Consider the following 24,893-nt stretch of genomic DNA (forward strand, 5'->3'; position numbering starts at 1 on the left):
TTTTGAGGTGCAGATAGCTTGCTTTATTTTGTTGTTACTATCTCAAGGAGGTCCAAACAATAGTATAACTAACAATTGAATTTATACTTGCATGAAAAGAACTACATCAGATTGACATTTTGGGCAGTTTGTAATGTTATTTTTAGCTTAACGACAGCTTTATGATGTTGTGTTTTACTTTTTGCTGTGGCTCATTGCTTAGTTGCCCAGTTTTTTAGTTGTAATTTAAATTTAGAGCTACCACACAAAGGCATTGACTGCACCTGGGACCTCCAGGAGTTGGCACTGCTCTGGCATAGGAATACTTGGATAACCTGGTTAAAATGAGGGGATGGCCAGGCGATGGTACTTTTCCAAGCTATCCAAGCACTCTTTATGTCAGAGACAGTGTATAATAAGCGAACAAAGTGTTGGCCGTTACACTTTGCTCTGGTAATATGTAAGTCATGATAATTTTAAGTGTGACATCATCAAGAAAATGTAAGACGTTAAAGTGTTGCTTACAGGAGGGTAAATGCAAACATCACCAATGCCTTACATTTCTGATTCAATAGGTATCGGCGCACATATCAGGTGACATGTGCAGCATCATCATCTTTGAGGTGGGCAGGACATCTTCAGTGGGGAATTTCTCAACCCACTGAGGCATACTTAGACATCAACAGTATGTTGAGGCACAAAGATTAAGTGTTGAGCAGGGTATTCGTTCCATAAGAAACTTTCTCCTGCTAACGGTTAGTTTCAAAAGTTACATTGTAAAATGTCATAAAATAAAGGTACAAAACTTTATAACCGTTAATCCGGCTATGTACAGTATGTACATGTTGTTAGCAAATGTCTAATATTCTTAGGTCAACAATTATGAGAGATTGAAATGTGTATTTTTGAACTTGACTCATTTAGGTGGATACAAAACTACTGTTTAAAAAATATTTACAGATCAGAAAGATTAGTCCATGTGAATCATTTGTGAAAGGTTAAGAATGAATGTAGAGTGTAAGAGCACAGGCCCTCTTAAATGGAGCGAATGTTTATGTTCACAGTGGCAGAGTCAGAGCCAAACTCATTCCCTAAACTCAGGGTGTAAAGTCCACCATCTTGTTTCTGTACATCCATGATGATCAGGGTTGTCAGGTCATCTGTGTTTTCAATGTGGAATCTCCCTTGTTGTTCTTGGTTTTGGATTCTTCTTCCACCACAGGACCATATTATTTCTGGGGTTGGTTCCCCCGTAAAAGCGCAGGCTACTGTTAGAACTTTGCCTTCGTCAATGCTGATATCAGAGGGCAAAGCCTCGATTTTAGGTGGAATTCCTTTAGGGAATGACAAAAAAGGTTTTAGGATCACTGGAAAAATAATGATATGCTTGCTACTAAATTATGTGTACTAAAGACTACACCACGCTACTTGGCTTGTCTACCTCTACCAGTAATTTTATTGCTCACCTCTTCCGCCTGCTTTAAGCATTCTACTAGTTGAGCTTTCCAGTTGTGTCATACTAGATTTTCCCATAAAACTGCTGGAACTCATTTCTACAAAGGACTCTTGCACGGAGGACATGCTTTGGGCAGACATGCTTGCAAATTTCATTTCAGTCATGCTGCTAGCACTGCTGCTGCTGAAACTGCTGAAGGAGGCCTCCTGCTTAGAGGCAGACATTTGGACTGACTGAGACGAGAAGCTTCCTTGCAAGCTTGTGTCACCACTTGTCCTCAATACTACCTCTCTGGAAGGTTCTTCAACTAGAGCTGTGGAGCATAGCAGATACACAGTGAACATCAATGACATCTGGTTAATTGGTGACATCTGACAGTGACTTACAGAAATGAAAACTTACACACACAGAAACATAACCCAAACAATTTGCTGTTGAAGCATAAGCGAATACATGAATACATACATTTGTCAAGAGCTAGCTCAATGTCTCCAAGAAACGAATCTTTACATTTCCTATCATTACATTACATGCAGATGCTAGAAGTCACTAGGAGAAAATGATTAGTGAAATAGAAAATCGTTGACATAGTATACATTCTGAAAATAAGTGTTACAAGGGCATTGGTAGCTTTGCTTTGAAATTCAACTGATCCAAGTTTCTGTTTAGCTGCAAAGAAACCGACTAAGGGTGAATTCACACAGGATGTTTGTCCCTCTTCCACTGGAATTGATAGCGCCCTCTGAGAGTTTTCTGTGCTCGGGCAACACCTGACCCCTCCACCCCACCCCACGAAGGCCTTAAGTAAGGGAAATGGCCAAAATATACTTACGGAGGACTGTTAAGGAAGCGGTGGCTGAACATTGGCCATGGAAATTTTTGGCCTTAATTGTGTACTTTCCACTGTCACTTACTGATGCGTTTCGGATTTCAAGAGTATATATATTTCTGGAGCGACTTACAATGATATTTGAAGAGACTGAAATCTAAAATGAAGAGGGAAAAAATATTTATGTTCCTCAGCAATAGACATGGTATTTAAAATTTTCTTCAGTAATGCATTCATGATTTCACTTACTGGCAGGTTGTTTTTGAACCATTCTATTTCAGGAGATGGCTCCCCACTGATCTCACATGAAAAGAGGACATTTTGTCCTTCATTAACATTTTGAGATCTGGGCTGTGAGATGAAGGCTGGAGCATCTGAGAGTTCTTTGCTCAAGGTCAAGTCATACTGACACTTGACAATGCCTTGACTGGTTTTGCCTATGCAGGTGAGGATTCCTTCATCTCTGCGACTGGCTTGCTTGATGGTCAGGGTCTGGTCGCTGCCTGAGACCCCATATCTGTACTCCTCAGAGTTAGTAAGTTCCCTGCCATTCAGTACCCATTTCACATCAGTGGCACCAGCAATGTTGGCTTTTAAAGTCACTTTTTGACCATCAGTTATGCTCATCTGAGTAGAAAATGCTTTTATCTCAGCATGAGTTCTGATTTCTTCTGATGCCTGTGATGATTTTGTGATTTCCTCATGGACGATGGATTTTTCCAGGGAGATTGCTGCTGATTTCTTGACTTCTTCAGAAATAAGAACCTTTGATTCTTCCTCCTTAAGGGCCAACTTTTCTTTAGATTTCACCTCTGACACCTTGGTTTCTTCAGAAGTTAGGGATTTTTGGGAAATTTCCTCTTGGACGGCTGCCTTCTTCTGAGATGTGATTTCAGAGGTCTTCTGTGTAGATATTTTCTGTGCCTCAGTGTCTTTTACAGCTAAAATGAGAAACCTCTGTAAGGCAAACTTAATGGGGAAAGACCTCCACCCTTTCTTTAGATTTTGCATGTGCATAATATAGAGTCAGAAGGGAAAAAAAATCCTACCAAATATGCAGTGGAGGTAACCAATTCTATCTCAGTTCTGAGCTAGGAAAATTGTCCTGTCTGACTTCTAAGATCAATGTAATGATTCCTTAAACTAAGTCGAAGATGATTTTTATGAATTAAGGAAAAAGGTCTTGAAAGGAATAATCAAAAGATTTAGGAGGTAAGTGGACTGAAGAGATTTGAGTAACTGAAAAATTAAATCACCTTTTAAAAGAGATGTAAGCAAACAAATTTTAATTGGGAAAACAGATATAACCTCTTGTTAACTTTGTGTTGCTTTGAAAAAATAGCAAGAGTGAAAGTTTAAGGAAGCAGTACCATTTTGTATAATCACCTGACTTTATTCTTAAGTACTCCTGGGGGCCAGGGTTGCTTGTGGAATCTTATATAATTCCACATAAATAGGCATGATCTTTATATTGATGTAAAAGTTCACATTAACTTCAACTACGTGCGCTTCTACATTTAGGTACAAACAGCATTCTAGAATTTTAAAAAAACTTTTGCTTTAAAATTTTCTTGTGTATTTATGGGGGTGTTAAAAAATGTTTCCTTTATATTGTTTTCTGGAAAATGTTGGTTAAGAACAAACATTGGCCTACCTTTTATTGTCAGTTTGCAGCTGGAGGACACAGATCCAGCTGAATTTGTTACCATACAAGTATAAAGTCCACTGTCAGATGTTTCAGTCTTATGAATTTCTAAGAGGAATATTCCTTTGTCTTCAGAGAGTTTATATTTACTTCCTTGTGTAATAGCCTGTGAAATGCAAATGATTTTAATTATTAAATGTCACTTAATTTCTCTTTAAAATGGTGAGTGGGGGTGAGGGGAGAGATTAGTGTTTTAAAAAGAAAAAGGAACAGTTTAAGAACTGGTTACCTTTCCATCCTTTGTCCAGGTGACAGTTGGCTGAGGTTCTCCAGTGACTTTAACTGTAAATTTAGCAATGCTGTCTGAAGAAACTGTTGTATCCTGTAGCCCAGTAACAATTACTGGTTTTGAGGAAATTGGTTCAGGAGCTTTTGGCTCAGTTTTCTTGATTTCTGTTGACTCGGTAGTTTTCTGAACTGATTTCTTGGTTTCTGTTGACTCAGCAGTTTTCTGAGCCGATTTCTTGGTTTCTGTTGACTCAGCAGTTTTCTGAGCTGATTTCTTGGTTTCTGTTGACTCAGCAATTTTCTGAGCTGATTTCTTGGTTTCTGATATGCTTGATACCTGCTCATGGATACTCTTAAAAGCCTGTCCCATAAACTGGAAGCTAGTTTTGGAAGTTCCACCTTCCCCAGAAATCTCACAAACATATTCTCCACAGTCAGATTCAGTGAGATTATGGATTTTGAGTTCATAGGTACCATCTGCTGAATAATGAAACTGGAAATGCCCATTTTCCTTTAGTTTCTTGCCGTCTTTGTACCAGGTGACCTCTTTTGCACTTAATACACTACTTTCAACTGCACAGGTTAGCTTTGCAACATCTTTAGAAGCTTCTGCTTTCAGGAATCGAGTTATCTTTGGTGGGGCAGAGACTGGCAGCTGCTGAACTTTCTCTGTTGGTGTAGGCTTTGTCTCTGTGGGTGACACAGCTTTTGGATGAGAAGTCACTGGTTCTGGAGATTTCACTCGTTTGGGAGACTTCACTGCTTCTGGAGATTTTACCCGAGGCTCTGGGGATTTGACCCTGGGTGGGGATGTCACAGCCTTTTCTGTAACCCTGGCTTTCTGAACGGTCAGGGTAAACTGTGCTTCCTGCTTCCCCTCACTGTTCTCTACCAGCACGCTATAGCTGCCCTCATCAGATGCCTGCACTGAAGAGATCTCAAAGGTTGATTTGTACTTTGCAGTGGTCACTTGGTGGCGAGCAGAAGTACTTATCACTTGCCCTCCACGCAACCAGGTCACAGTTGGTACCGGCTCACCATCTGTATCACAAGAAAACCTGGCAGACTCGCCTTCGTAGACAGTTAAGGACCGTGGCTTTGTTAGAATTCTCGCAGCCAATGTCGTCTTGATCTTTCTGGTTGTGGATTTTTCTTCCAGTGACTTTTCTTCTAATGCAGTGCTTTTCATTTCTGCAGAAGCATAGTGTTCATAGGATGAGAGACTTTCCCTTGTCTCTGTCATCTGTGACTTCACTTCCCTGACGGAAGACGAAGCTTCCATCTCAGATGTTTTCTTAAATGATGAAACTGCATATGCCTCTGTTCTTGTCAGCTCAGGGAAAACTGATCTGGGGACCTCTTCGTCTCTGCGCTGGGATGCATAAGTGGTATAATCTCCTCCTGTTACGTCCAAGGTTGCATAGTCAGAAGCTTCTCCTTTGTAGTTGGTGCATACAGCACGGTAGGTTCCACTGTCATCAATGTGGCAGTCCAGAATCTCCAGCGTCAGGACACCACTTGTGTTGGTGTAATGAATCTTACTGCTCTCTTGGAGCTCCACACCGTTGTGGTACCATTTAACCTCAGCAGTTGGCTTAGACTGAACGTTCAAGATGAAGCGAGTGTTTTGGCCACAAGGCACCCTATGGGAGCGCATTCTCAGTGTGATCCGAGGGGCGTGGTCCAGTGTGAAAGGCTGCTGACTCAGGACTTCATACTTCCTCTCTGATGTCTTTTGAGTCTTTAAAGCAGCTTTCATGGACTCATACCTGGAAAAGATATCAAATCTTGCAGATCTCTCAAATCTTGAGAGTGATCTCTCACTAGACACAGGGCTGGGGGAACGTGGGCGGGTTCTCTCTGGAGTAGGGGACCTTCTTTCTATATCCTCTTCATAGTCCTCAGCTGGCGGTGGACGTGATCGGATCAACTCGGACACTGGCCTCATTAGCTCAATGTAAGTTGGCGACAGGGAGCGCCGCCGTCTCAGGAGCCTGGAGGCGGATGAGGATGATTCTCTCTGAGCACGTCTTGAGATTTCGTATTCTTCCTCAATTTCTGTTATTTCGGTTACTTCTCTCTGTCGTCTTGATTTCTTTTTAGACTTTTCTTCCTTGGACAGGTGGTCAAGCTCACTCTTGTACTCTGAGAGGCGCTGGGTGGTGGTGACTGGCCGCAGCAGCTCCTCGTCCTCCCTCTCGGCCATGATCCTCTGCCTCTGCTTGGGCTGTCGGTAGGAGGCGCGGGCGTGCCGCTCCCGCAGCTCCGCGTAGCTCGTGCTCGTGTCAGCTCTGGCAGGGATGTGATAGGTCGAATACCTGAAGTCTTTTCTTGTTTCCTCCACCTGGACGTGAGCTTGTGGAGAAGAGTAACGGAGGCTAGAAAGCTCAAAGCGTGGCGGGCTCCGGCTGGGGGGTGAAGCCGAGAAACCCAACTCAAGCTCCTCCTCGAGCCGCAGCCGCTCCTCCTCTGTCCTTTTCATTGCCAGGTAGTCATCAATGGGCAGGAGCAGCTCTTCATCGGACATGTCCCCCAGAGAGCGTCTCCTGCGCCTGTAATAAAAGCCATAGTCAGGAGAGGGCGTCCGCCGGCGGGCTGGCCTCACCATCTCCAGGTCGTCCTGGGACAGCTTGGGAATCCTCCACTTAGGTCTGTATTGGTCCGTAATGCGCGGAAGAGGCATCACATAGAACTGTTCCCATCTGGAAAGGCGGATGCGCTTGGGTCTCTTCTGTACCACTCTGTCCAGTTTCCCAGGCATTTCATACTGATCACGGATCTTTTTATACCACTTCATGTCAGACATGGGCACGAACTGCTTGATGCGTTGGTCTTCCTCTACCGTCGTCTGTTTGTACTTGCGTGGCTCTGGTACTTCGTAAGGCATGCGGAGTTTTCTCTCCTCCTTCTTTTCTTCTGTCTCAAGTCGGAATTCCCCCTTTACGGTCTTGGTGCTCACTGCTGGTTTGTAAAGGATGGCCGCTTCTCGCAGAGCCTCTTGGGCTACCTGTGTCAGCGGCACACTTTCAGTTCCAGAAAGAATTTCAGCCATTCTTAGTGTCTTGTCAATCTGTTTTTGTACGTGTCGTTCCCGTTCCTCCTTACTCTGGAACTCCTGTTTGACGTATCTCAGGCGATCCACTTGTAAGTGAGCCTGGCAGCTGGTGGACCCAGCTGTGTTTGTGGCTGTGACTCTATAGTAACCTGTGTCTTCAGGCAAAGTGTCCCTGATGTGCAAAGCATAATAATCTAAGCCTTCATGAACAATTTCAATGTGAGGCCCAAGGGACAGTGGCTGACCATCTTTCTCCCATTTTAATGTTGGTGGGGGAATGCCTGACACTCGGATCTCAAAGCAGACACTTTGGCCTTCTTGGCATTCTGCGTTGGCCAGTAGTCGTTTGAACATGGGTCTTAGGGTAGTATCTGTTGGAGGTGGGTGTAGGGTTACCGTTAGCTTTGCTTTACAGCTGTCTTCACCATATTTGTTCCTTGCCACAACTGTATACTCGGCATCATCGTCTGTAGTGACACTGTTGATTGTTAATTGGTAAAGACCCTTGTCAGACTCAAATGTGTACTTCTTGTCATCATCACCTGGTTTGATCTTCTGACCTGATTTATACCATGTTACACGAGGCTCTGGGTGGACAGTTATAGTTACTCCAAACCGGACATTTTCACCCACATAAGCCGTCTTGTTATAGAGAGGCAGGGTAAATTCTGGTGGCCTCTCCAGGAGTCTCATGGTGTCTGTTCTGCGCTTAATTTTCTTCATGGTTCTACGGCAGTAATAGTCATAAACTTCTCTCACACCTTTAACAAACAGCTCTGCATAAGAACTGTCTTCACCGTAGTCATTGACGACTTTACATCTGTAGGTACCATCATCGAACTTGGTAATGTCTTTGACAAACATGGTAGCCACTCCATCTTCATAGGTGATTTCATATTTCTCACTGTTCTCCAACTGTCTGACACCAAAATACCAGGTCACTTGGGTAGACTGATCATAATTTTCAATTTTGCATACATATTTGACATGTCCTCCTTCTTCACCAACTGCATGCATTATCTGCCCAGAAACCGGACCTATTTCGATGGATGCTACTTTAACTTTAGCAACACTCACTCCCCGCTGAGATCGGATTGCACCACCACAGGAGATCCTGGCTGCTGACACAACCATGTTGAGGTCTTTCTTGATCAGGGTGTGGTAGTAGCGCCGGTGTTTTAATGTTCTGATGACTTTAGTACTGACTCTGTCTATCTTCTGCTTCAGCCACGGGTGTTGGAGTGCCTCAGTTGCTGTCATGCGAGATTTTCTCTCTTTCACTAATAGCCGGTCAACAAAATCCATGGCTTCAAGGCTAATTTCTTTAAATGCTTCTTCATCGAAAGTATATTCAGCATTCATGATATTCTCAATTATCTGTTGGTTAGTTTCAGCCAGGAATGGGTTGGTACCACTTAGCAACACATATACCAGTGTCCCAAGTGACCACATGTCTGTGGCTGTGCTGACAACATCATGGTGGTGAACTTCTGGTGCATAATATTCAGGGGCAGTGAACAGAAGCCTGAAGTTGTCCCCTGGCTTCAGCTGACGAGCTTGACCAAATTCTATGATTTTAATGATGGAGCTCCTTCTTGTTTGATAAATGATGTTTTCTGGTCTAATGTCAAAGTGTCCAATATTTTGACTGTGTAAGAACTCCAGTGCTTCACAGACTTGGCGAACATAACTTACAATTTCTCTTTCATTGAGTTCAAAAGCACTTGTGTTAATGCGTTCAAATATGTCAAGTCCTGATATGAACTCAAAGATCATAACTAATTCTTCCATGCTTTCAAATGATTCATGGAGGTATAAGATATTTCTGTGCCTAGCAATGTTTAGGATGGAAATCTCTTTCTTTACCAAAACTTGATCAGTTCCTTTGACTTTAACAAATTTGGCCATGAATGTTTTCTTTGAGGAAGTTTCAACACAACGGTGGACAATTCCAAACTCGCCACGTCCAAGATCTTCAGCAATCATATATCTCTCATAGAGTTCCTTGGTTTTGGAGTGGGATGCTTTAGTCATGGAAACTTCCCTGGTTTCATCTACCTCTTCATCGTAATTCATAGCTCTGGTCTTATCTTCTTTTGTTATGGTTGGTTCTGAAGGCTCAGAAGGCTTGCTCAGGCCAAACTTATTTTCGGCTATTACCCGGAACTGGTAACTTGTCTTTCCAAATAAGTTGATCACCGTATAACGTGTTTCTCGGGCCTGTCCTACCCGGAGCCACCTTTCTGCAGTAGTTGCACATTTTTCAATAATATAGTTGGTGATTTTGCTGCCACCATCAGAAGCCGGCTCTGTCCATGTTAAGTTGACAGAATCTCGTGAGACATCACTGACTTTTACTCCTCTGGGTGGGTCAGGAACATCAGCCACATCCAGTTCAACTGTCTTTTGATCAATTCCGAATCTGTTTTTAGCACAGACCACATAGAAACCAGCATCTTTTCTCTCCACTCCATTGGGGAAAACAAGCGATGTGAAGGATCTTGTGACAATAACTTGGTAGTGGCCATTATTGTCAATGAGATCTTGTCCTTTCTGCCAGGTGATCACAGGGTCTGGTTTGCCACTGAAGGGGATCTTAATGCTGACCACCTCGCCTCGGAGGGCATGAACTGCTCCCATGCCTTCAAGCGTTTTAGGCAAGTGGATCTTAGCTGGAACTGTATCAGAATAAAAGAAGAAAAGAATATGATGTAGCAACACCTTGCACTATCTAATTAAGTGTAACACCCCCCCCCCCAAATTAATGGTAGGTCATCAAACATCAAACTGACATTTACTGATTTGTGTTTACCTTCCACTTCCAAGGAGGCTGTGCCAGACACAGATCCACCTTGGTTGGTAGCTCTGACTTGGTAAACAGTGGCATCGTCATCGGTGACACTTGCAATGATGAGCTGGTGGTAACCACCCTTAAATTCTTGAATCCTATACTTTAATCCATCTGCAATGATTTCTTTGCCTTGCCTGTACCATTTCACAATAGGTTTTGGATGACCAGTCACTTTGCAGACCAAAGTAGCATTGCTCTGATATCTCACATTTAGATTTCTCAGTTCCTCTTTAAAGTGTGGTGCCTGAATTGGGACATCAGATTTGGGAGTAACAGGTTCTGATATTTCACTCCATTCACTTTCCCCACCTAGGTTTTCACACTTCACACGGAACTCATATTCAAGACCTTCAATAAGGTTTTGCACTGAAAAGACCGTTTCTCGAATTTCTTCTGTTGTCACAGCAATCCATTTATTCTGCTTCTTCTCACGCTTTTCAAGGTAGTAATTTCTAATCTTTGCACCTCCATCACTGGCAGGTGGCTTCCATGCCACAACACAAGAATCTTTTGTGACAGCAGTAATAGTTGGTTTGCCAGGAGCGCTTGGCTTTTCTATTAGAAAATTAAAAAATTGAGTCATGAGGTGAAACAGACATCTTCATTAAAAACTTCTTTTAAAAACAGAATGATCCCAAATTCTATTTAAAATAGCTCTTTCAGACAAATGAAGCTGGTTACCTATGCTAAGAAATGTGTCAAAAAATGAAACTCCCCTATAAAGAAGGAGTTAGGGTACATACTTCCCCTTTTAGATTTGCACACATTCACTTAAAGTAAGAGGAAAAGGTATTCTACTTTATCTGAATCTTTGCTATTTCCTTTCAAAATTTATTTCTGTTCAGAAGAGTTTTGTGTACAGATAGGGTTTTAGCATATAAGATAAGAAATAGAAAAGAGGATTCAGGTTGTACTCACCGAATGGACTCTTAATGATCACAACTGAGGGAACCTCCAGGGGATCACTGATGCCAAAGGTGTTCTGAGCTGAGACCCGGAAGTAATAGCCAGCATTTTCTGTAAGGTTCACAATTCTGCAGGTTGTCACTGAGATGGCTGAAGATACCAATTGCCATTCAGCCCCTTCCTTGGCCTCACACTTCTCCACCACGTAATTGGTGATCCAGGAGCCGCCATCATCAGCCGGGGGTTTCCAGCTGATGACCACAGAGTTCTTTAATAGAGCTTCAATCACAATCGGTCCTGTAGGTTTGTCTGGTTTATCTGTTGGGATAAAATGTAATTGTAGTGATTGTCATAGTGTGTTTCCCAAGATTTTTTTTAAATAGAAAATCACCATAAGCAAAAACAAAATACCTTGTATTTCTACATCAAGAATGGCATCAACTGTTCCGAAAGCATTGCTGAGCTGAACTTTATATTTCCCAGCATGAGTCTTACGCTGGACATTCTTCATGACCAGATGAGTATAATGCTCAGTGTTTTCAATAGTAATGTTTTCTGAGTTTTGCAGAAGTTTCTGCCCATGGAACCAAGTCATGGCAGGTACTGGACGACCAATGTACATGACGTGAAGTCGAAGTGTAGAACCCACAGCACCATAATATTTCTCTTTCAGTGGATAACCAGGATGGAACTGTGGTGCTGCTTGCAGGAGAAGCTTACTACTGGTTTCTGCTTCTCCAACTTCATTGGTAGCTATGCAGGTATACACGCCTTCATCTTCTTGTTCCTCTGTCATAACCGTCAAAGTGTGTGTGCGTCCATCTGAAGACATTTTGTATTTCCGGCTTTGTATGAGCTCCTTACCAAATCGGTACCATTTGATGTCAGGAAGAGGCCTTCCGACAATCTGGCATGAGAGTTGAGCAGCTTCACCCAGTTTGGTGGTAACATCCTTCATTTCTTGGCGTACTCCTGGGGCCTCTCCAGCTGAAGGAGATGAACCGAAATGTTAATGCATTACTACTAAATCTATAATCCTTTGTCCTTGTATATCAGGAATGAATTTATCCTACTGCTAATGCTATGATGTTAAGAGGTACATATAACTTTTAATTCTTACAGATTCTTTGAAGTCATTTTGCTAAAGTCATGTGGAAATGAATGAATTAAGCACATCATCATATTGCTTTGTAGACTGACTTTTTTATGCTTGGGAAGACATTAAACAATGTAATAAAAGGTCTTGGGGAAATATGAGTTCTCTCTATAAACCTTTAGTATTCCTGCCCCTTGAAGTTGGGTACATTTGTTAACCCTTTGAATCTTGCTAGGAGGTATGAAAAAACACATTGCATTAGAGATAGGAATTGTTCCAGGAATATGCTTTAGTTCATGCATCTAACATCTCCTGCTGGCACTCTGTGTCTGGAATGGCTTCCTGTATACCTTATTATCTGTTCCCTGTGTGTCCATATGCCCTAGCAAGTGATTTATTTCCAAATACTTGTTCTCCAGCAACTCTCGATGGAATTCTACTTAGTAGAGAAGAATAGTTAGTCTTAATATGTTGTTTAGTTTGTAAATTATAGGCAGAGAACTCAAGGCTACTTACATGTTAGTTTAGTCTTTACAGACATAGCCGTTCTTCGAGGTCTGCTAAGCCCAGTCTCATTTTCAGCAAAAACCCTGAATTCATATTCAGTAGCTTCCAGCAACCCCCCTATTGTGAATTGCTTGTCCTTGATACGATCCTTATTGCTCTTCTTCCAAGCACTGTCTCCAGACTGTCTATATTCAACCCAGTATCCAAGAATTTCTTTGCCACCATCACATTCAGGTTTCTCCCACTGTAGGGTGACACTGTCTTTGGATATTGAAAGAATCTCAAGTTCTCCTGGTTGGCTTGGTTTATCTGGAATATTTTAAGATAATTGAAAAGAGAATTAGATTTATAGGTGAATTGAGATAAAAAGACTAAAACTGGCTTGCTTCTTTGATTTTCAGTCCCTCTGGAGGATTTCTCCTTACCAAAGGGATCTTTACAGACAACTGGTTCAGAAGCAGGGCTGGTCTCACTTAGGCCAACATCATTCTGTGCAATGATGCGGAACTGATACTCAGCATCAGGAACAAGCCCAGTGACAGTGTACATTGTGGTGGTTATCTGAGTCTTGTTGTGCCTGACCCACTTGTCAGTTGATGTTTCCTTGCGTTCAATGTAGTAGCCTGTGACTCGAGAGCCGCCATCATCTTTAGGTCGGGACCAGGACAAGCTCACAGAACTCTTGGTCACATCAAGTACTTCTGGAGGATTGCTTGGTGGTTCTGGAGGATCTATAAATAAAGTGGAAAACCCATACCTGTCAGAGACAGTCCCAAATCTTGGAAACTGATTGCTTTCATTTAAAAACAAGAATACTGAAATAATTTTTTGCAATTTTGAGGTTGAAAGAGTACTTACTCAGTGGTGTTTTTGGTATGACTGGTTCCTCAGATTTCAAGGGTTTGCTTATGCCAAATTGGTTTTCTGCTGAAACACGGAAATGGTATTCCACATTTTCTTTGAGGCCTTTTACTACCAGAGATGTACCCCGGACTCTGGAATCAATGGTATACCAGGCGGCTTTAGGCACTTCTCTTCTCTCAAGGATGTAGCCTAAGATGTCAGCACCACCATCATCAGCAGGAGGTCTCCAACTGACCCTTACAGAGCGGGCTTGTATGTCATCATATTCAAGTGGCCCTTCTGGAGTGTTGGGACTTCCTATCACCCTGACCTTGATGTAAACAGTCTTCTTGCCACATTTGTTTTCCAGAACCAAGTCATAAGTTCCAGAATCTTCCCTGTCTGCTTCCTTGATCACAAGCTCAGTGTGTGTTTCGGATGTTGCAATCATGGCACGCTTACTAACATCCTGGCCTTCCTTGGTCCATTTACATATTGGGAATGGTTTTCCTTTGATTGGTATGGTAAGTCTGATGACTCCACCTTGTCTTACAAAGACACCTTCCTGGTATCTTTCATCAAGTTCATAGTCAGGATATTCTGGGGAAAAAGGTAAGGTTACAATTTAGTTTTTTTTTTTAATGTGGAGGAGTAAGCAATAAGTCTTAAGGTAGGTATGGCAGAAAGTAAATGATGATGTGTCTTACCAAGCATCTCTGTAACTTTGACAGTTCCTGGTACCTCAGCAGGCTCTCCAGGTCCACCAGCATTACAAGCAAGGACACGGAATCTGTATTCAGCGCCCTGAGGTAGGTGTGTTAGAGTATATTCCCGAATCTTGGTTGGGGTGGTATTACATTTGGTCCATTCATGTTGATCTACTTTTTGCATTTCAATCAAGTAGCCCGTGACCTTAGATCCTCCTTCATCTTCTGGAACACTCCAAGCTAGGGAGACTGATGTTCTCGTTGTATCAGTTACTCTTGGATTTTGTGGCTTTCCTGGTGGAGCTGGGAAGAAAACATACTTGTTAAAATTGCTTCAAAGTTGAAAATTAACTGTGTGGTGCTGGGGATTGAACCCAGAGCCTTGTGCTTGCAAGGCAAGCACTCTACCAACTGAGCTATCTCCCCAGCCCACACTGTGAGTTTTTGATGTATGGATTTTAGCATTAGACTACTTTTTGTTTTCTAAATTTTTGTATTCTATTTCCTATAGTTTGATTATGGTGGTGATTCCATAAAAGCACATTTTTCAGAACTCATAGAACTACATACTTCAGAAAGATTAATTTTACTACATATAAATTATATTTCAATAAGCTTGACTCATATAAGACGTTCTTTACCAATTGGATCCATGGCAACGATGGGTTTGGAAGGACGACTTGGTTTTCCAGTCCCTCTTGCATTAATGGCTGTGACACGGTGTTCATATTCTAAGCCTTCAATAAGGCCAGTGGAGCGGTACCGTGTCATCGTCACTGGTACCTTATTTACACGGACCCACCGATCTGCTCTCACTTCTTTGCGTTCCACAATGTATCCAGTCACTTGGGAGCCGCCATCATCTTCAGGTGGATACCAAGTAAGTGTCATGCCATCACGGGAGACATCAAATACCTGTAATGTTTCTGGGGGTCCAGGAATGCCTGCAGCAAGACAGAGGTAAACACAATGTGGCATTGAGAATAAATTAAAAAGACTCATGTTTATTCATGTTAACTTTTAGTATTTTAAATGGCATATTATACACTTGTGAATATTTTACCAATGCTTTCACTTTTGTACTTTTTTCTATTCCTTATTTTCTTCAATTTATAAACATTTATGCATGTACTCTATTTTTTCTTACTATAACAGACAGCTTATCTGTCCTACTTTCTTCTCTCCCATCTTACTTTTCTTCCTCCATTTCTTCCTTCTTTCCCTCCTTCTCTCCTAATTCCCTTCTTCTCTTTCATAAGAATGAGGACATTGAAAAAAATCTAATGTTGAAAACTTTCAAGGAAAGGAGGTTTTAGAAATTTTAGATCCTGGAGTTAATTTCTTTTTTTTTTTTTTGTGGTGCTGGGGATTGAACCTAGGGCCTTGTGCATATGAGGCAAGTACTCAGCCAACTGAGCTATATTCCCAGCTAGTTTTCATCACATCAGGGAAGAAACCAATTCTTTTTTGTTAACATTCATAATCAGAGGCAGGGAGAGCAACAGAGGGGTGCAAGGACTTACTGATGCTGCTGCGACACTCAATGACCTCAGACTGCAAGTAAGAGCCAATCCCGAAGCGGTTTGTTGCAGCCACACGGAACACATACTCATTTCCTTCAGTGAGTCTGGTAAACTTAAATGTTGGTCTAGTCACTGATTCAGAAACTGGCAGCCATCCTGGACGATGAGCATCACGTTGTTCTACAACATAGCCACTCAATGGAGCACCACCATCCAGTTCAGGGGCTTCCCAGGAAATGGTAACTGATGTAGCATCAATTTCGTCAATTTTGATGGGTCCAGTTGGTGGACCAGGCTTGTCTAAAAAGAAGAATAAATCCAGGAAATTAGTTTTCACTTTAAATCAAAACTGGGTGACCAAACATGAACAACTTTCTTGTGTCTTTGTCACACATTCTTACCAAGAATGATAACTTTAATGGTCTCTGAAGTAGTTCCAGTAACATTCTTTAATTCAAGTGTGTACTCTCCAGTATCTCTTATAGTGGTTTCACGGATGGTTAATTTAGTTATTTTAGTGTGAGTTTCAACTGTGACACGCTCTGATTCTCTCAGTTTAGAACCAGCAAAGAACCAGGAAGCAGTAGGAGGTGGACGTCCAGCAATAGGAATCACCAGCTCTATAGGTCTGCCAGCTGGGACATGGATGGTCTTTTGAGGCATTGTAGAAAGATCAATTGTTGGCAACACTATGAGAAAGAAATTAGGCATTTAGTTTTAAGCATTATTTCTAACAATAAAGTGTAATGAACTCTGAATATTTTCATTTTACTTTACTATTGTTATTTTTTGGCTATTCAGTACATACCTCTGAGATCTTGTACAGTCACAGCTGTGACGATCTCTCTTGGTTCTGACACGCCTTTCTCATTTTGTGCCCTCACTCTGAATAGATATTGTTCACCTTCATTTAAGGAAATAACGGTATGCTCTAGCACTGTGGGCTTTAGGGTGACAACCTTCATCCATCTCTCTGTGCCTGCTTTGCAGGCCTCAAGAACATATCCAGTGAGTCGGCTACCACCATCATAGAGTGGTTTTTCCCAGGCGAGGGTAACAGTGGATTTGGTGACATCAACCACCTCTAGCTTTGTAGGCACCAATGGCACTTCTGAGACTAAGACTGCATCAGATGTTTCACAAGGTTCTCCAATACCATAAATATTTTCTGGTAGAACTCTGAAATAGTACATGGTTCCTTCTACAAGTCCAGAAACCCGGTAAAGTGTCTTGCTGCACTTGGTAGTGACTGTTTTGAATGCTCTCATGGCAGCTTCACGTTTCTCAATGATATAGTTGTTGACTGGAGCACCACCATCAATTGTGGGAATTTCCCAAGTAATAGTCACAGAATCTCTCGAAACTTCCTTAACTTTCACTGAAGGACAGGGACCAGGAGTATCTAAAAATAGAATGAAAGATCCATATTTCATCTTTGCCTGATTGGTTGATAGATTTGGGGTCGGGACAGGAGAATATAATCTACATAGGTCTTCTCTAAAGAAGTGATCAATCACAGGTCAAGGAACCTTTTCAGAGAATCTACTTCTAAGAATACTTACCATATATTTTAACAAGGACTGTTGCTGATTTCTTGCCAGATTGATTTTCTGCTTCAATTGTGTATTTTCCAGCATCATATCGATTGACTTTGTCCACAATGAGTAAAGAATAACTCTCAGTGTTGTCAATAATTGCCCGGTTTGCAAGGTCAATGCCCTTTTTGCTCCATGTGATAACGGGAGGTGGTCTTCCAGATACAGACACCATCAGGCGCAACGTGGCCCCAGCCCTGAGGGTCACAGTCTTCTTTAGATCATCTGCAAGCTCAAGATCTGGTATTTCTGGAAAATAAATATCAAAATTTAATTAATTCACGAAGAGGTCAGATGAGAAATTAATTCACATAAGTTTTGATTATAAATACCTAGTCTTTCCACAGGCTCAATTTCAGCAATTGTCTCGCTGTATTCACTCATACCCTTCACGTTCACAGCTGCAACTCGGAAGGAATATTTCTGGCCCATTTTAAGGTCTGGCACAGTGAATTCAGTATTTCTAATTGTGGCATTGGTATGCACTCGGTACCACTGATCAGTGTCCTTCTCTTGCATTTCAAGGACATATCCAATGATGTCAGCGCCACCGTCGTACATGGGCTTGGTCCATGCCAAACTAATGCTGCGCTTGGTGGTATCCACAATTCTTGGAGCAGAAGGTGGTCCAGGGGTATCTGTGGAATTAAAAAATTGGGATGTAGATATTACACAAATAAGGAAACTTTGAGAATTGTAATTTTGGTTTTCTAGATTCACAAAGGCATTATTGCTCTGTGTCCACACTCAGGAAGACCAGCTTTGTAACTGGGCTCTTCTGATATTACAGCACAGCTGTATATGTTACATAATCACTGTTATTATTTTAATAATCAGATTGCTTTAGGAAGTTAGAGGTTTCTTCCCTACTACTTCAGCTAACTGGGTGTATTCTCTTTTAGCTAAGCCCACTGTTTAACCCATTTGTGGGGACTTATTTTAGTTGCTTATCTTTCAGTGCGTTTATATCATTTGTCACCTCTGTTTCTAATGAACACAGAATCTGTTTCCTCATCCCTCCATTTGGTACCAATGAATTATTCCTTTTAGCTCTGGGACTCAAACCCTGTAAAAGGATTTGTCTCTTAGTTTTGAAGCTCCTATAACAATTATTTTATTAGTAACTTATTAAATATTAGAGACTTTTTGCTCCTACTGTGCCTTTTCTCAAAAGGGACTTTACTTTTTTTTCAGTAGTTACCAGTATAATGCATTCTTAGGAAGAGTTACAAAATATGTTTTTCGTATTGATAGCAGACTAAATTGTTTTTTCATAAATTAGGAAAATACTGCAATAATTTTCAGCAACATTAATGCTAACTTGCCAACAGAAGAGCGTTCTCTGACTAGCCTATATCTAATATCACCCTAACAAGCATATTCTTTTTTAGACATATACATTTTATAAATTTTACAAACTCTTTGAAATGACATGCTGAAAAATTATTTGTCAATGGTTTTGATGGGTATTAGATTAATATATGATTCTTAGAACTCACATGATGGTTCTCTGCATGTTATGAAGTTGGAAGCTTCGCTAGGTTCACTGTTCCCAGCAGCATTCACTGCAGTCACTCGGAACTGGTAGTCACAACCTTCCATCAGGCTGGTCACCTTCAGCCTGGTGTCATACACCACATAGTCTTTGTTGACACGTGTCCAGCGCAGGCTCTTCTTCTCACGTTTGTCTACTAGGTAGTTACTGATCTCATTGCCACCATCGGATTCAGGTTTTGTCCACTGGATAATGATATGCTCTTTGCCAGCCCCGACTTCTTCAGGTATGCCAGGTTGTGATGGAATAGCTGTGTGTATAGTATGGAAATAAAGACGATGATCAGAATTGAAGACAATCACTATGAACATGAATGCCTTTCTCCCCTCTCCCTGATTCCATCATGTTTTGGTCAACAAAGCATTTGAAAGTGTTAATACTCACTGAATGAGTTTCTGGCTACGATTGGCTCTGATTCAACGGGCACACCAGGGCCATATTTGTTTACTGCCCTCACTCGGAATGTGTACTCGTTGTTCTTGATGAGTCTGGTAACTACATAGGATAGAGTTGGGCATTCGCCTTCGACAATCACCCAGTTGAGCCTGCTGGTCTCACGTCTTTCTACAATGTAGTGAGTTATTTCTGCCCCTCCGTCTTCCTGAGGAAGGCTCCAGGCTAAAGTGCACTTCTCCTCGGTTATTCTGCTGACGGTGAGATTTCCACAAGGGCCAGGGGAATCTGAAACAGATACATGGTAAGCCATGCTGAAGACCATTCTTTCCACTCACGTGAAAATGCGTTAGCAGCCCAAGAACATGTGCCATGCTTACCAAGTACTTTGACCATGACAGACACGGCCTTGGTCCCACTGGCATTCTTCACTGTTAAGGTATATTTTCCACTGTCACTCCTGTCACAGAACTTGATCACAGCAGTGGCTCGTTTCCCAGTATACTGCATAGAGACTTTCTCACAGAGATCTAATTCCTTTTCTCCTTTGGTCCAGATAATTTTGGGTTCAGGTTTGCCACCAACTGCAGCATCAAGAACAAGATCTGAACCTGCTCTGATGGTAACCAGATCACCCTGTAATCTGGCATCCAGTTCGGCTTTGGGTGGAGCTGTTGATACACAAAATAGATGCAAATGAGTATGTGACAGTTTACTCTCACATAAATTGTGGTAATTTAAAGGAAAACTTTGACTATTTCTTACCATATTCATCTCGGCAAGTGACGGGTCCTGTGGATTCTGACCCTTTGCTAATTACACCTGCTGCGTTCTTGGCCAACACACGGAATTCATAAGTGTCTCCTTCACTGAGAGCAGTCACGGTGAAGAAGTTGTCAGACACAATGGTATAGTTGCACTTTAGCCAGCGGCCATCTCCAACCTCGCTGACTGGCTTACGCTCTATGATGTAACCCACGACCTTGCTGCCTCCATCATACACGGGGGCCGACCAAATCAGTGATACTGTTGATCGTGTGACATCTGTCACTTCTGGTCTGCCTGGTGCATCTAGAACAGATGAAAAATAAGGTTAAAAATATAACTGAGTTCTCTGAGTTTAGCAATAATAGTAAAAGACAAATGCACCCTGATTTTTACTACATACCAACTGGGTTTTGGGCCATGATAGGTCTTGAAGCTTCACTGGCCTTGCTAACACCTGCAGCATTGAGTGCATAAGTTCTGAATTGGTATTCCAGTCCTTCGACTAAACCAGTCACTTTATAGTTGCACTCCAAACACGGCACTTTGTTTTCCTTCACCCAAAGAATGGTGTTACGTTCTTTCTTTTCAACCCAGTAGCCAATGATTTTACTGCCGCCATCATGGTAGGGTTCTTCCCAGCGAATAGACATGGCATTGGCAGACACATAGTACACTTCAGGTCTGGTAGGAGCACTTGGTGGGACTGAATATAAACAAAGGCATCAAACGTGAATATGGTTTTACAAAATTCAGTGGAAATACTTAATAAATGAGACTTTGAAATATGATTTTAATTTTTCTTACCAAATGGATGCTCAGCAACTATTGGTGCTGATTCCAGAGGTTTGCTGACACCAAATCTGTTCTCTGAACTGACACGGAAGCAATATTCCATGTATTTTGTGAGGTGAGTGACTTTAATCTGAGTACGCTTGACACTGGAATTGATGAGTTGCCAAGCTGTTGTACCTGACTCACGCTTTTCAACTATGTAATTAGTAATTTCGGTGCCTCCATCATCTTTAGGTTCGGCCCATGACAGGACACATGATTCAGCTGAGACAGAAGAGACCTTGATGGGGCCAGTCACTGGACCTGGCCTTCCAATGACCACAACTGTGATAGTAAATGTTTTAACACCAGCCGTATTTTCCAGGGTCAAGAAGTATCTGCCAGAGTCACCTCTCATGCTGTCCTTTACAGTCAGGGTGGTCCTGTCTTTTGTTGTTGTGATACTCACTCGATCTGTCTCCTTAAGTCTCATTTCTTCCAGTTTCCATGTTACTTTGGGGGCAGGACGGCCACTGATTGGCACATCGATAGTAAATGTGCTTCCTGCTTTGCAAGTTATGAGCTGATTGGTAATTCCAGTGAGATCAGCAGTGGGCTCAATTTGAGGCTCCTTGATGATGACAGATGAGAAGGCTTCCCTGGGTTCACTATAGCCAGCATCATTCTTGGCCTTCACACGGAATTCATATTCAGTGTTCTCAACCAGGCGCTCAACTGTGAAAGTCAGCTGTTTGGTGTGACCAGCTTCGACCCAGAAGTCAGAACCTTTTTGTCTCATTTCGAGCAAATAGCCAGTGATCCGACTGCCTCCGTCATGATCTGGTTTAAGCCAAGCTAAGACTGCAGAAGATTTGCTAGTGTCAACAACATCAAGTCTCCTAGGAGGAGCAGGCTGTTCTGTGGCCACAATTGGTTCGGGCATTTCATAGGGCTCACCAACACCATACTCGTTTTCTGCAGAAACGCGGAAATAGTATGGAACGCCTTCTGCCAGGTCACTGACCTTGAGGATCTGACGAGTACATTTTTCACTGATAACCTGCCAGCTGCGGCGACTCGCTTCTCGCTTCTCTACCACGTAGTGATGGATTCGGGCACCACCATCAAGGAGAGGAGCATCCCACATCAGTGTGACAGATCCCCGGGTCACATCTTTGAAGGTAATTGGACCAGGTGGTCCTGGAGAGTCGAGCACCTTAACAGTGAATGTGATGGACTTGCTACCACTGTTGTTTTCCACAGTAAGGGTGTATTTCCCTGCATCATTTCTGTTGCAGTTTTCTACAGTGAGGGTGCTGAAGGAGTCTGTCGTGTGGATATCAGCCCGAATGCTAAGGTTAGAGTCCGGCTTGCTCCATACAGCTGTAGGCGTAGGTCTGCCCTGGAAGGCAATGAAGAGGCGAATACTGGCCCCGGCTCTAACGACATGAGTTTGCTTGAAGTTTGCGTCAATGTCTAACTCCGGAGCTGATAATCGGTCAACGGCTTTAATTGTGCCAGTCACTTCGCAGCTGTCTCCTTTTCCAGCACCATTGATAGCACTGACCCGGAATTTGTATTCTTCACCTGCTTGTAGATCAGTGACTGTGTATCTTGTTTTCACGCAGGGCTCGGTGTTCACCTTGTGCCAGTCTCCCAGGTCAGCTTTGCACATTTCTATAATGTACCCAATAATTTCCATGCCACCATCAAAGACTGGTTTGGCCCATTCTAAGCTCACTGTTGTCTTCGATGTGTCTGTCACTTTGACCACGGCGGGAGGACCTGGTGGGTTAACAGGTTCTCTACATTTAATTAGCCTTGAGATATCACTTGCAGGTCCCACTCCTGCAGCATTTTCTGCCATGACATGGAATTCATATTCGTTGCCTTCTGTCAGACCAGTGACCTTGTATCTCGTCTCAGAGATGGGTCTTTTGCTGATCACTTTCACCCATCTGGTGCTTTTCTTTTCTCTCCTTTCAAGGATGTAGTGTTGAATCTCACTGCCACCATCTGATTCTGGTCTTGCCCATGTCAGCGTAATGCTGTTGCCTGTTACATTGCTAGGTTCCGGAGTGCCAGGGGCATCGGGAACAGCTGCAAAAGAGGGGGGAAAACTCAAGACAGTTAGATACATTTGCTTGGGAAGTTGATGTTATGACATAGTATCATTTAGTAAAAATGGAAACTTACTGTACTGTATTTGAGCAACCACTGGGTCAGAGTCAAGTGGTCTGCCAACACCAAACTTGTTAACCGCAGAAACACGGAATTGGTATTCATTGCCGTTTATTAATTTAATGGCAGTGTAACTGTGGGCTTCACATTTATCTTCAATTAATGCCCAAGCAAGTCTGCTCGTTTCCCTTTTTTCAATGATATAGTGGGTGACAGGAGCACAGCCGTCATTGAGTGGCGCGTCCCACCATAGGGTCATCTTCTCACCAGTAATATTGGTGAATCTTATGGGCCCAACTACTTTTCCTGGTGTATCTGTAAGAAAAAGTTTTAAGAGTTAGTTTCTTTTTCCTGTCAGTTAAAATATATTAGGCATATCCTTCATCCAAGTCTAAATGTTTGTAACACTAATTTTAAAACTACCTTGTACTTTCACTGTAATTTCTGCTTTTGTGGAACCAGATACGTTTTTGGCTTCCACTGTATATACACCACGATGGTCCCGATTAGCATCTCTAACAAAGAGGCTGGTGGATCCAAGGACGTCGGTTATTTCCATATTCATCCTCTTTTCTATTTCAACTCCATCTTTGAACCAAGTTACTCGAGGTACTGGTCGTCCTTGTACCAAAGCTTTAATTCTAAGGCTCTCTCCAGACTTAATAATGAGACCATCGAAGTACTCAGGGCCAAACTCGACTGTTGGTGGAACTATAAAAGAAATAGACTGCGTATTAGTTTTGCTTCATAAAGACATACTTCAACATATTTTTCATTAGCACTGTTATCATAAAGCCTGGCAAGACAATGACATCTGTGCTACCAAAGACTATTGTGAAAGTGGGACTAAAAATTACGTTTAGACTATGTGGTTAAGTATTTGTCCAGCATTAGAAATGAAACCTTTACAGGTCAGTTACTTTCTGATAGGATTGTATGTTCAAACAAGTTCTTGCAAAAGGCCTTCAATTGTACCTAAAGCAAGGTGACAATTGTGTGGCTGGCTATATGTTGTTTTTTTAATAACTCGAGTACAGATGGACATCTCTTTTTGGGTCCTTTTTTACTTATTTTAAGTGGTTAAAGTTACAAAATGTAGAAACTCATTCCCACTTGCATGAGCTTTACATGGGATGGAATGAAATAATAGACATTATAAAAGAATGGATTCAAGTTATGGTTTTTCTTCTCTTCATCTGAAAGGTAGAAAAGATCTAATTCATCCACATAACATCCTTGGATAATCTGTATGAAATGATGTTTCTGTTCTCCTTTTATAGACCAGGGGCCAAAAGTATTTTTTGAAAGTGCAAATGCTCTTAGTGACATTGAAAGTGTTATAAATGCTTACCATTTTCATCTCTTGTCATAATAATGCCAGAAGACTGTGAGGGCGGGCTTATGGTTCCAACAGCATTTCTTGCAATTATTCTGAACTCGTATCGATCTCCAGGACTAAGCCCTGTAACTGTGTACTGACATTCGCTGACATCAGTGAAGTTGCATCTAACCCAGCGATCATTCCCTTGCCGTTTCTCAATGCTGTAGGCCACAATCTTACTACCTCCATCACGCAGTGGTGGGTTCCATTTAAGCGTGATGGTTTCCCGGGTGACATCAATGTAGTCAGGAGTGCCAGGTGGGTCTGAAAAATCATAAGGAAGTTAAGAGCCTCATTATGTCTGTAACCAGCTCTTAATCAATAGAAGAAAAATAACATGGATAATTTCCCCAACACATTTTATTCATTAATTTCAGTTTTCTACTTCTCAGTCTTTAAAAAGAACTTTAAATTATTATATTAGACTGGTTTAAAATCATTCCTCTTGCTTTACCTCACCAGTTCGGTTGTCTAGTTACAAGAAGATAGAAGGAATGTGATACATGGAAGGGAAGCAGTGCTCGATTTTCTTGTACTAAAACATTTGTTTGCTTAGTTAAATAT

At 42.0% G+C, this 24,893-nt stretch overlaps 1 protein-coding gene across 1 annotated transcript in view; it reads right to left on the reverse strand.

Moving 5' to 3' along the window:
* The window catches only part of TTN (titin), a 265,677-nt gene continuing 240,784 nt past the window's right edge, over positions 1–24,893 (reverse strand). Inside the window, exons 273-300 of the mRNA XM_079130304.1 lie at positions 24,300–24,593; positions 23,372–23,659; positions 22,964–23,263; positions 20,801–22,867; positions 20,397–20,699; positions 19,994–20,299; positions 19,609–19,899; positions 19,220–19,516; positions 18,780–19,085; positions 17,613–17,918; positions 17,248–17,529; positions 16,494–17,087; positions 16,087–16,374; positions 15,686–15,985; positions 14,804–15,106; positions 14,163–14,465; positions 13,471–14,055; positions 13,038–13,343; positions 12,622–12,921; positions 11,421–11,996; positions 11,022–11,327; positions 10,065–10,658; positions 4,199–9,930; positions 3,919–4,075; positions 2,514–3,205; positions 2,268–2,421; positions 1,446–1,748; positions 1–1,313 (exon numbers count right to left, since the gene is read on the reverse strand). Of these exons, the coding sequence (XP_078986430.1) occupies positions 1,015–1,313; positions 1,446–1,748; positions 2,268–2,421; positions 2,514–3,205; positions 3,919–4,075; positions 4,199–9,930; positions 10,065–10,658; positions 11,022–11,327; positions 11,421–11,996; positions 12,622–12,921; positions 13,038–13,343; positions 13,471–14,055; positions 14,163–14,465; positions 14,804–15,106; positions 15,686–15,985; positions 16,087–16,374; positions 16,494–17,087; positions 17,248–17,529; positions 17,613–17,918; positions 18,780–19,085; positions 19,220–19,516; positions 19,609–19,899; positions 19,994–20,299; positions 20,397–20,699; positions 20,801–22,867; positions 22,964–23,263; positions 23,372–23,659; positions 24,300–24,593 (16,832 nt within the window). The 3' untranslated portion in view covers positions 1–1,014. The remainder of the gene's footprint in view (positions 1,314–1,445; positions 1,749–2,267; positions 2,422–2,513; positions 3,206–3,918; positions 4,076–4,198; positions 9,931–10,064; positions 10,659–11,021; positions 11,328–11,420; positions 11,997–12,621; positions 12,922–13,037; positions 13,344–13,470; positions 14,056–14,162; positions 14,466–14,803; positions 15,107–15,685; positions 15,986–16,086; positions 16,375–16,493; positions 17,088–17,247; positions 17,530–17,612; positions 17,919–18,779; positions 19,086–19,219; positions 19,517–19,608; positions 19,900–19,993; positions 20,300–20,396; positions 20,700–20,800; positions 22,868–22,963; positions 23,264–23,371; positions 23,660–24,299; positions 24,594–24,893) is intronic.

The sequence above is a fragment of the Sciurus vulgaris genome (genome assembly GCF_902686455.1).
Source record: "Sciurus vulgaris genome assembly, chromosome: 3".
NCBI classification, from domain to species: Eukaryota; Metazoa; Chordata; class Mammalia; order Rodentia; family Sciuridae; genus Sciurus; species Sciurus vulgaris.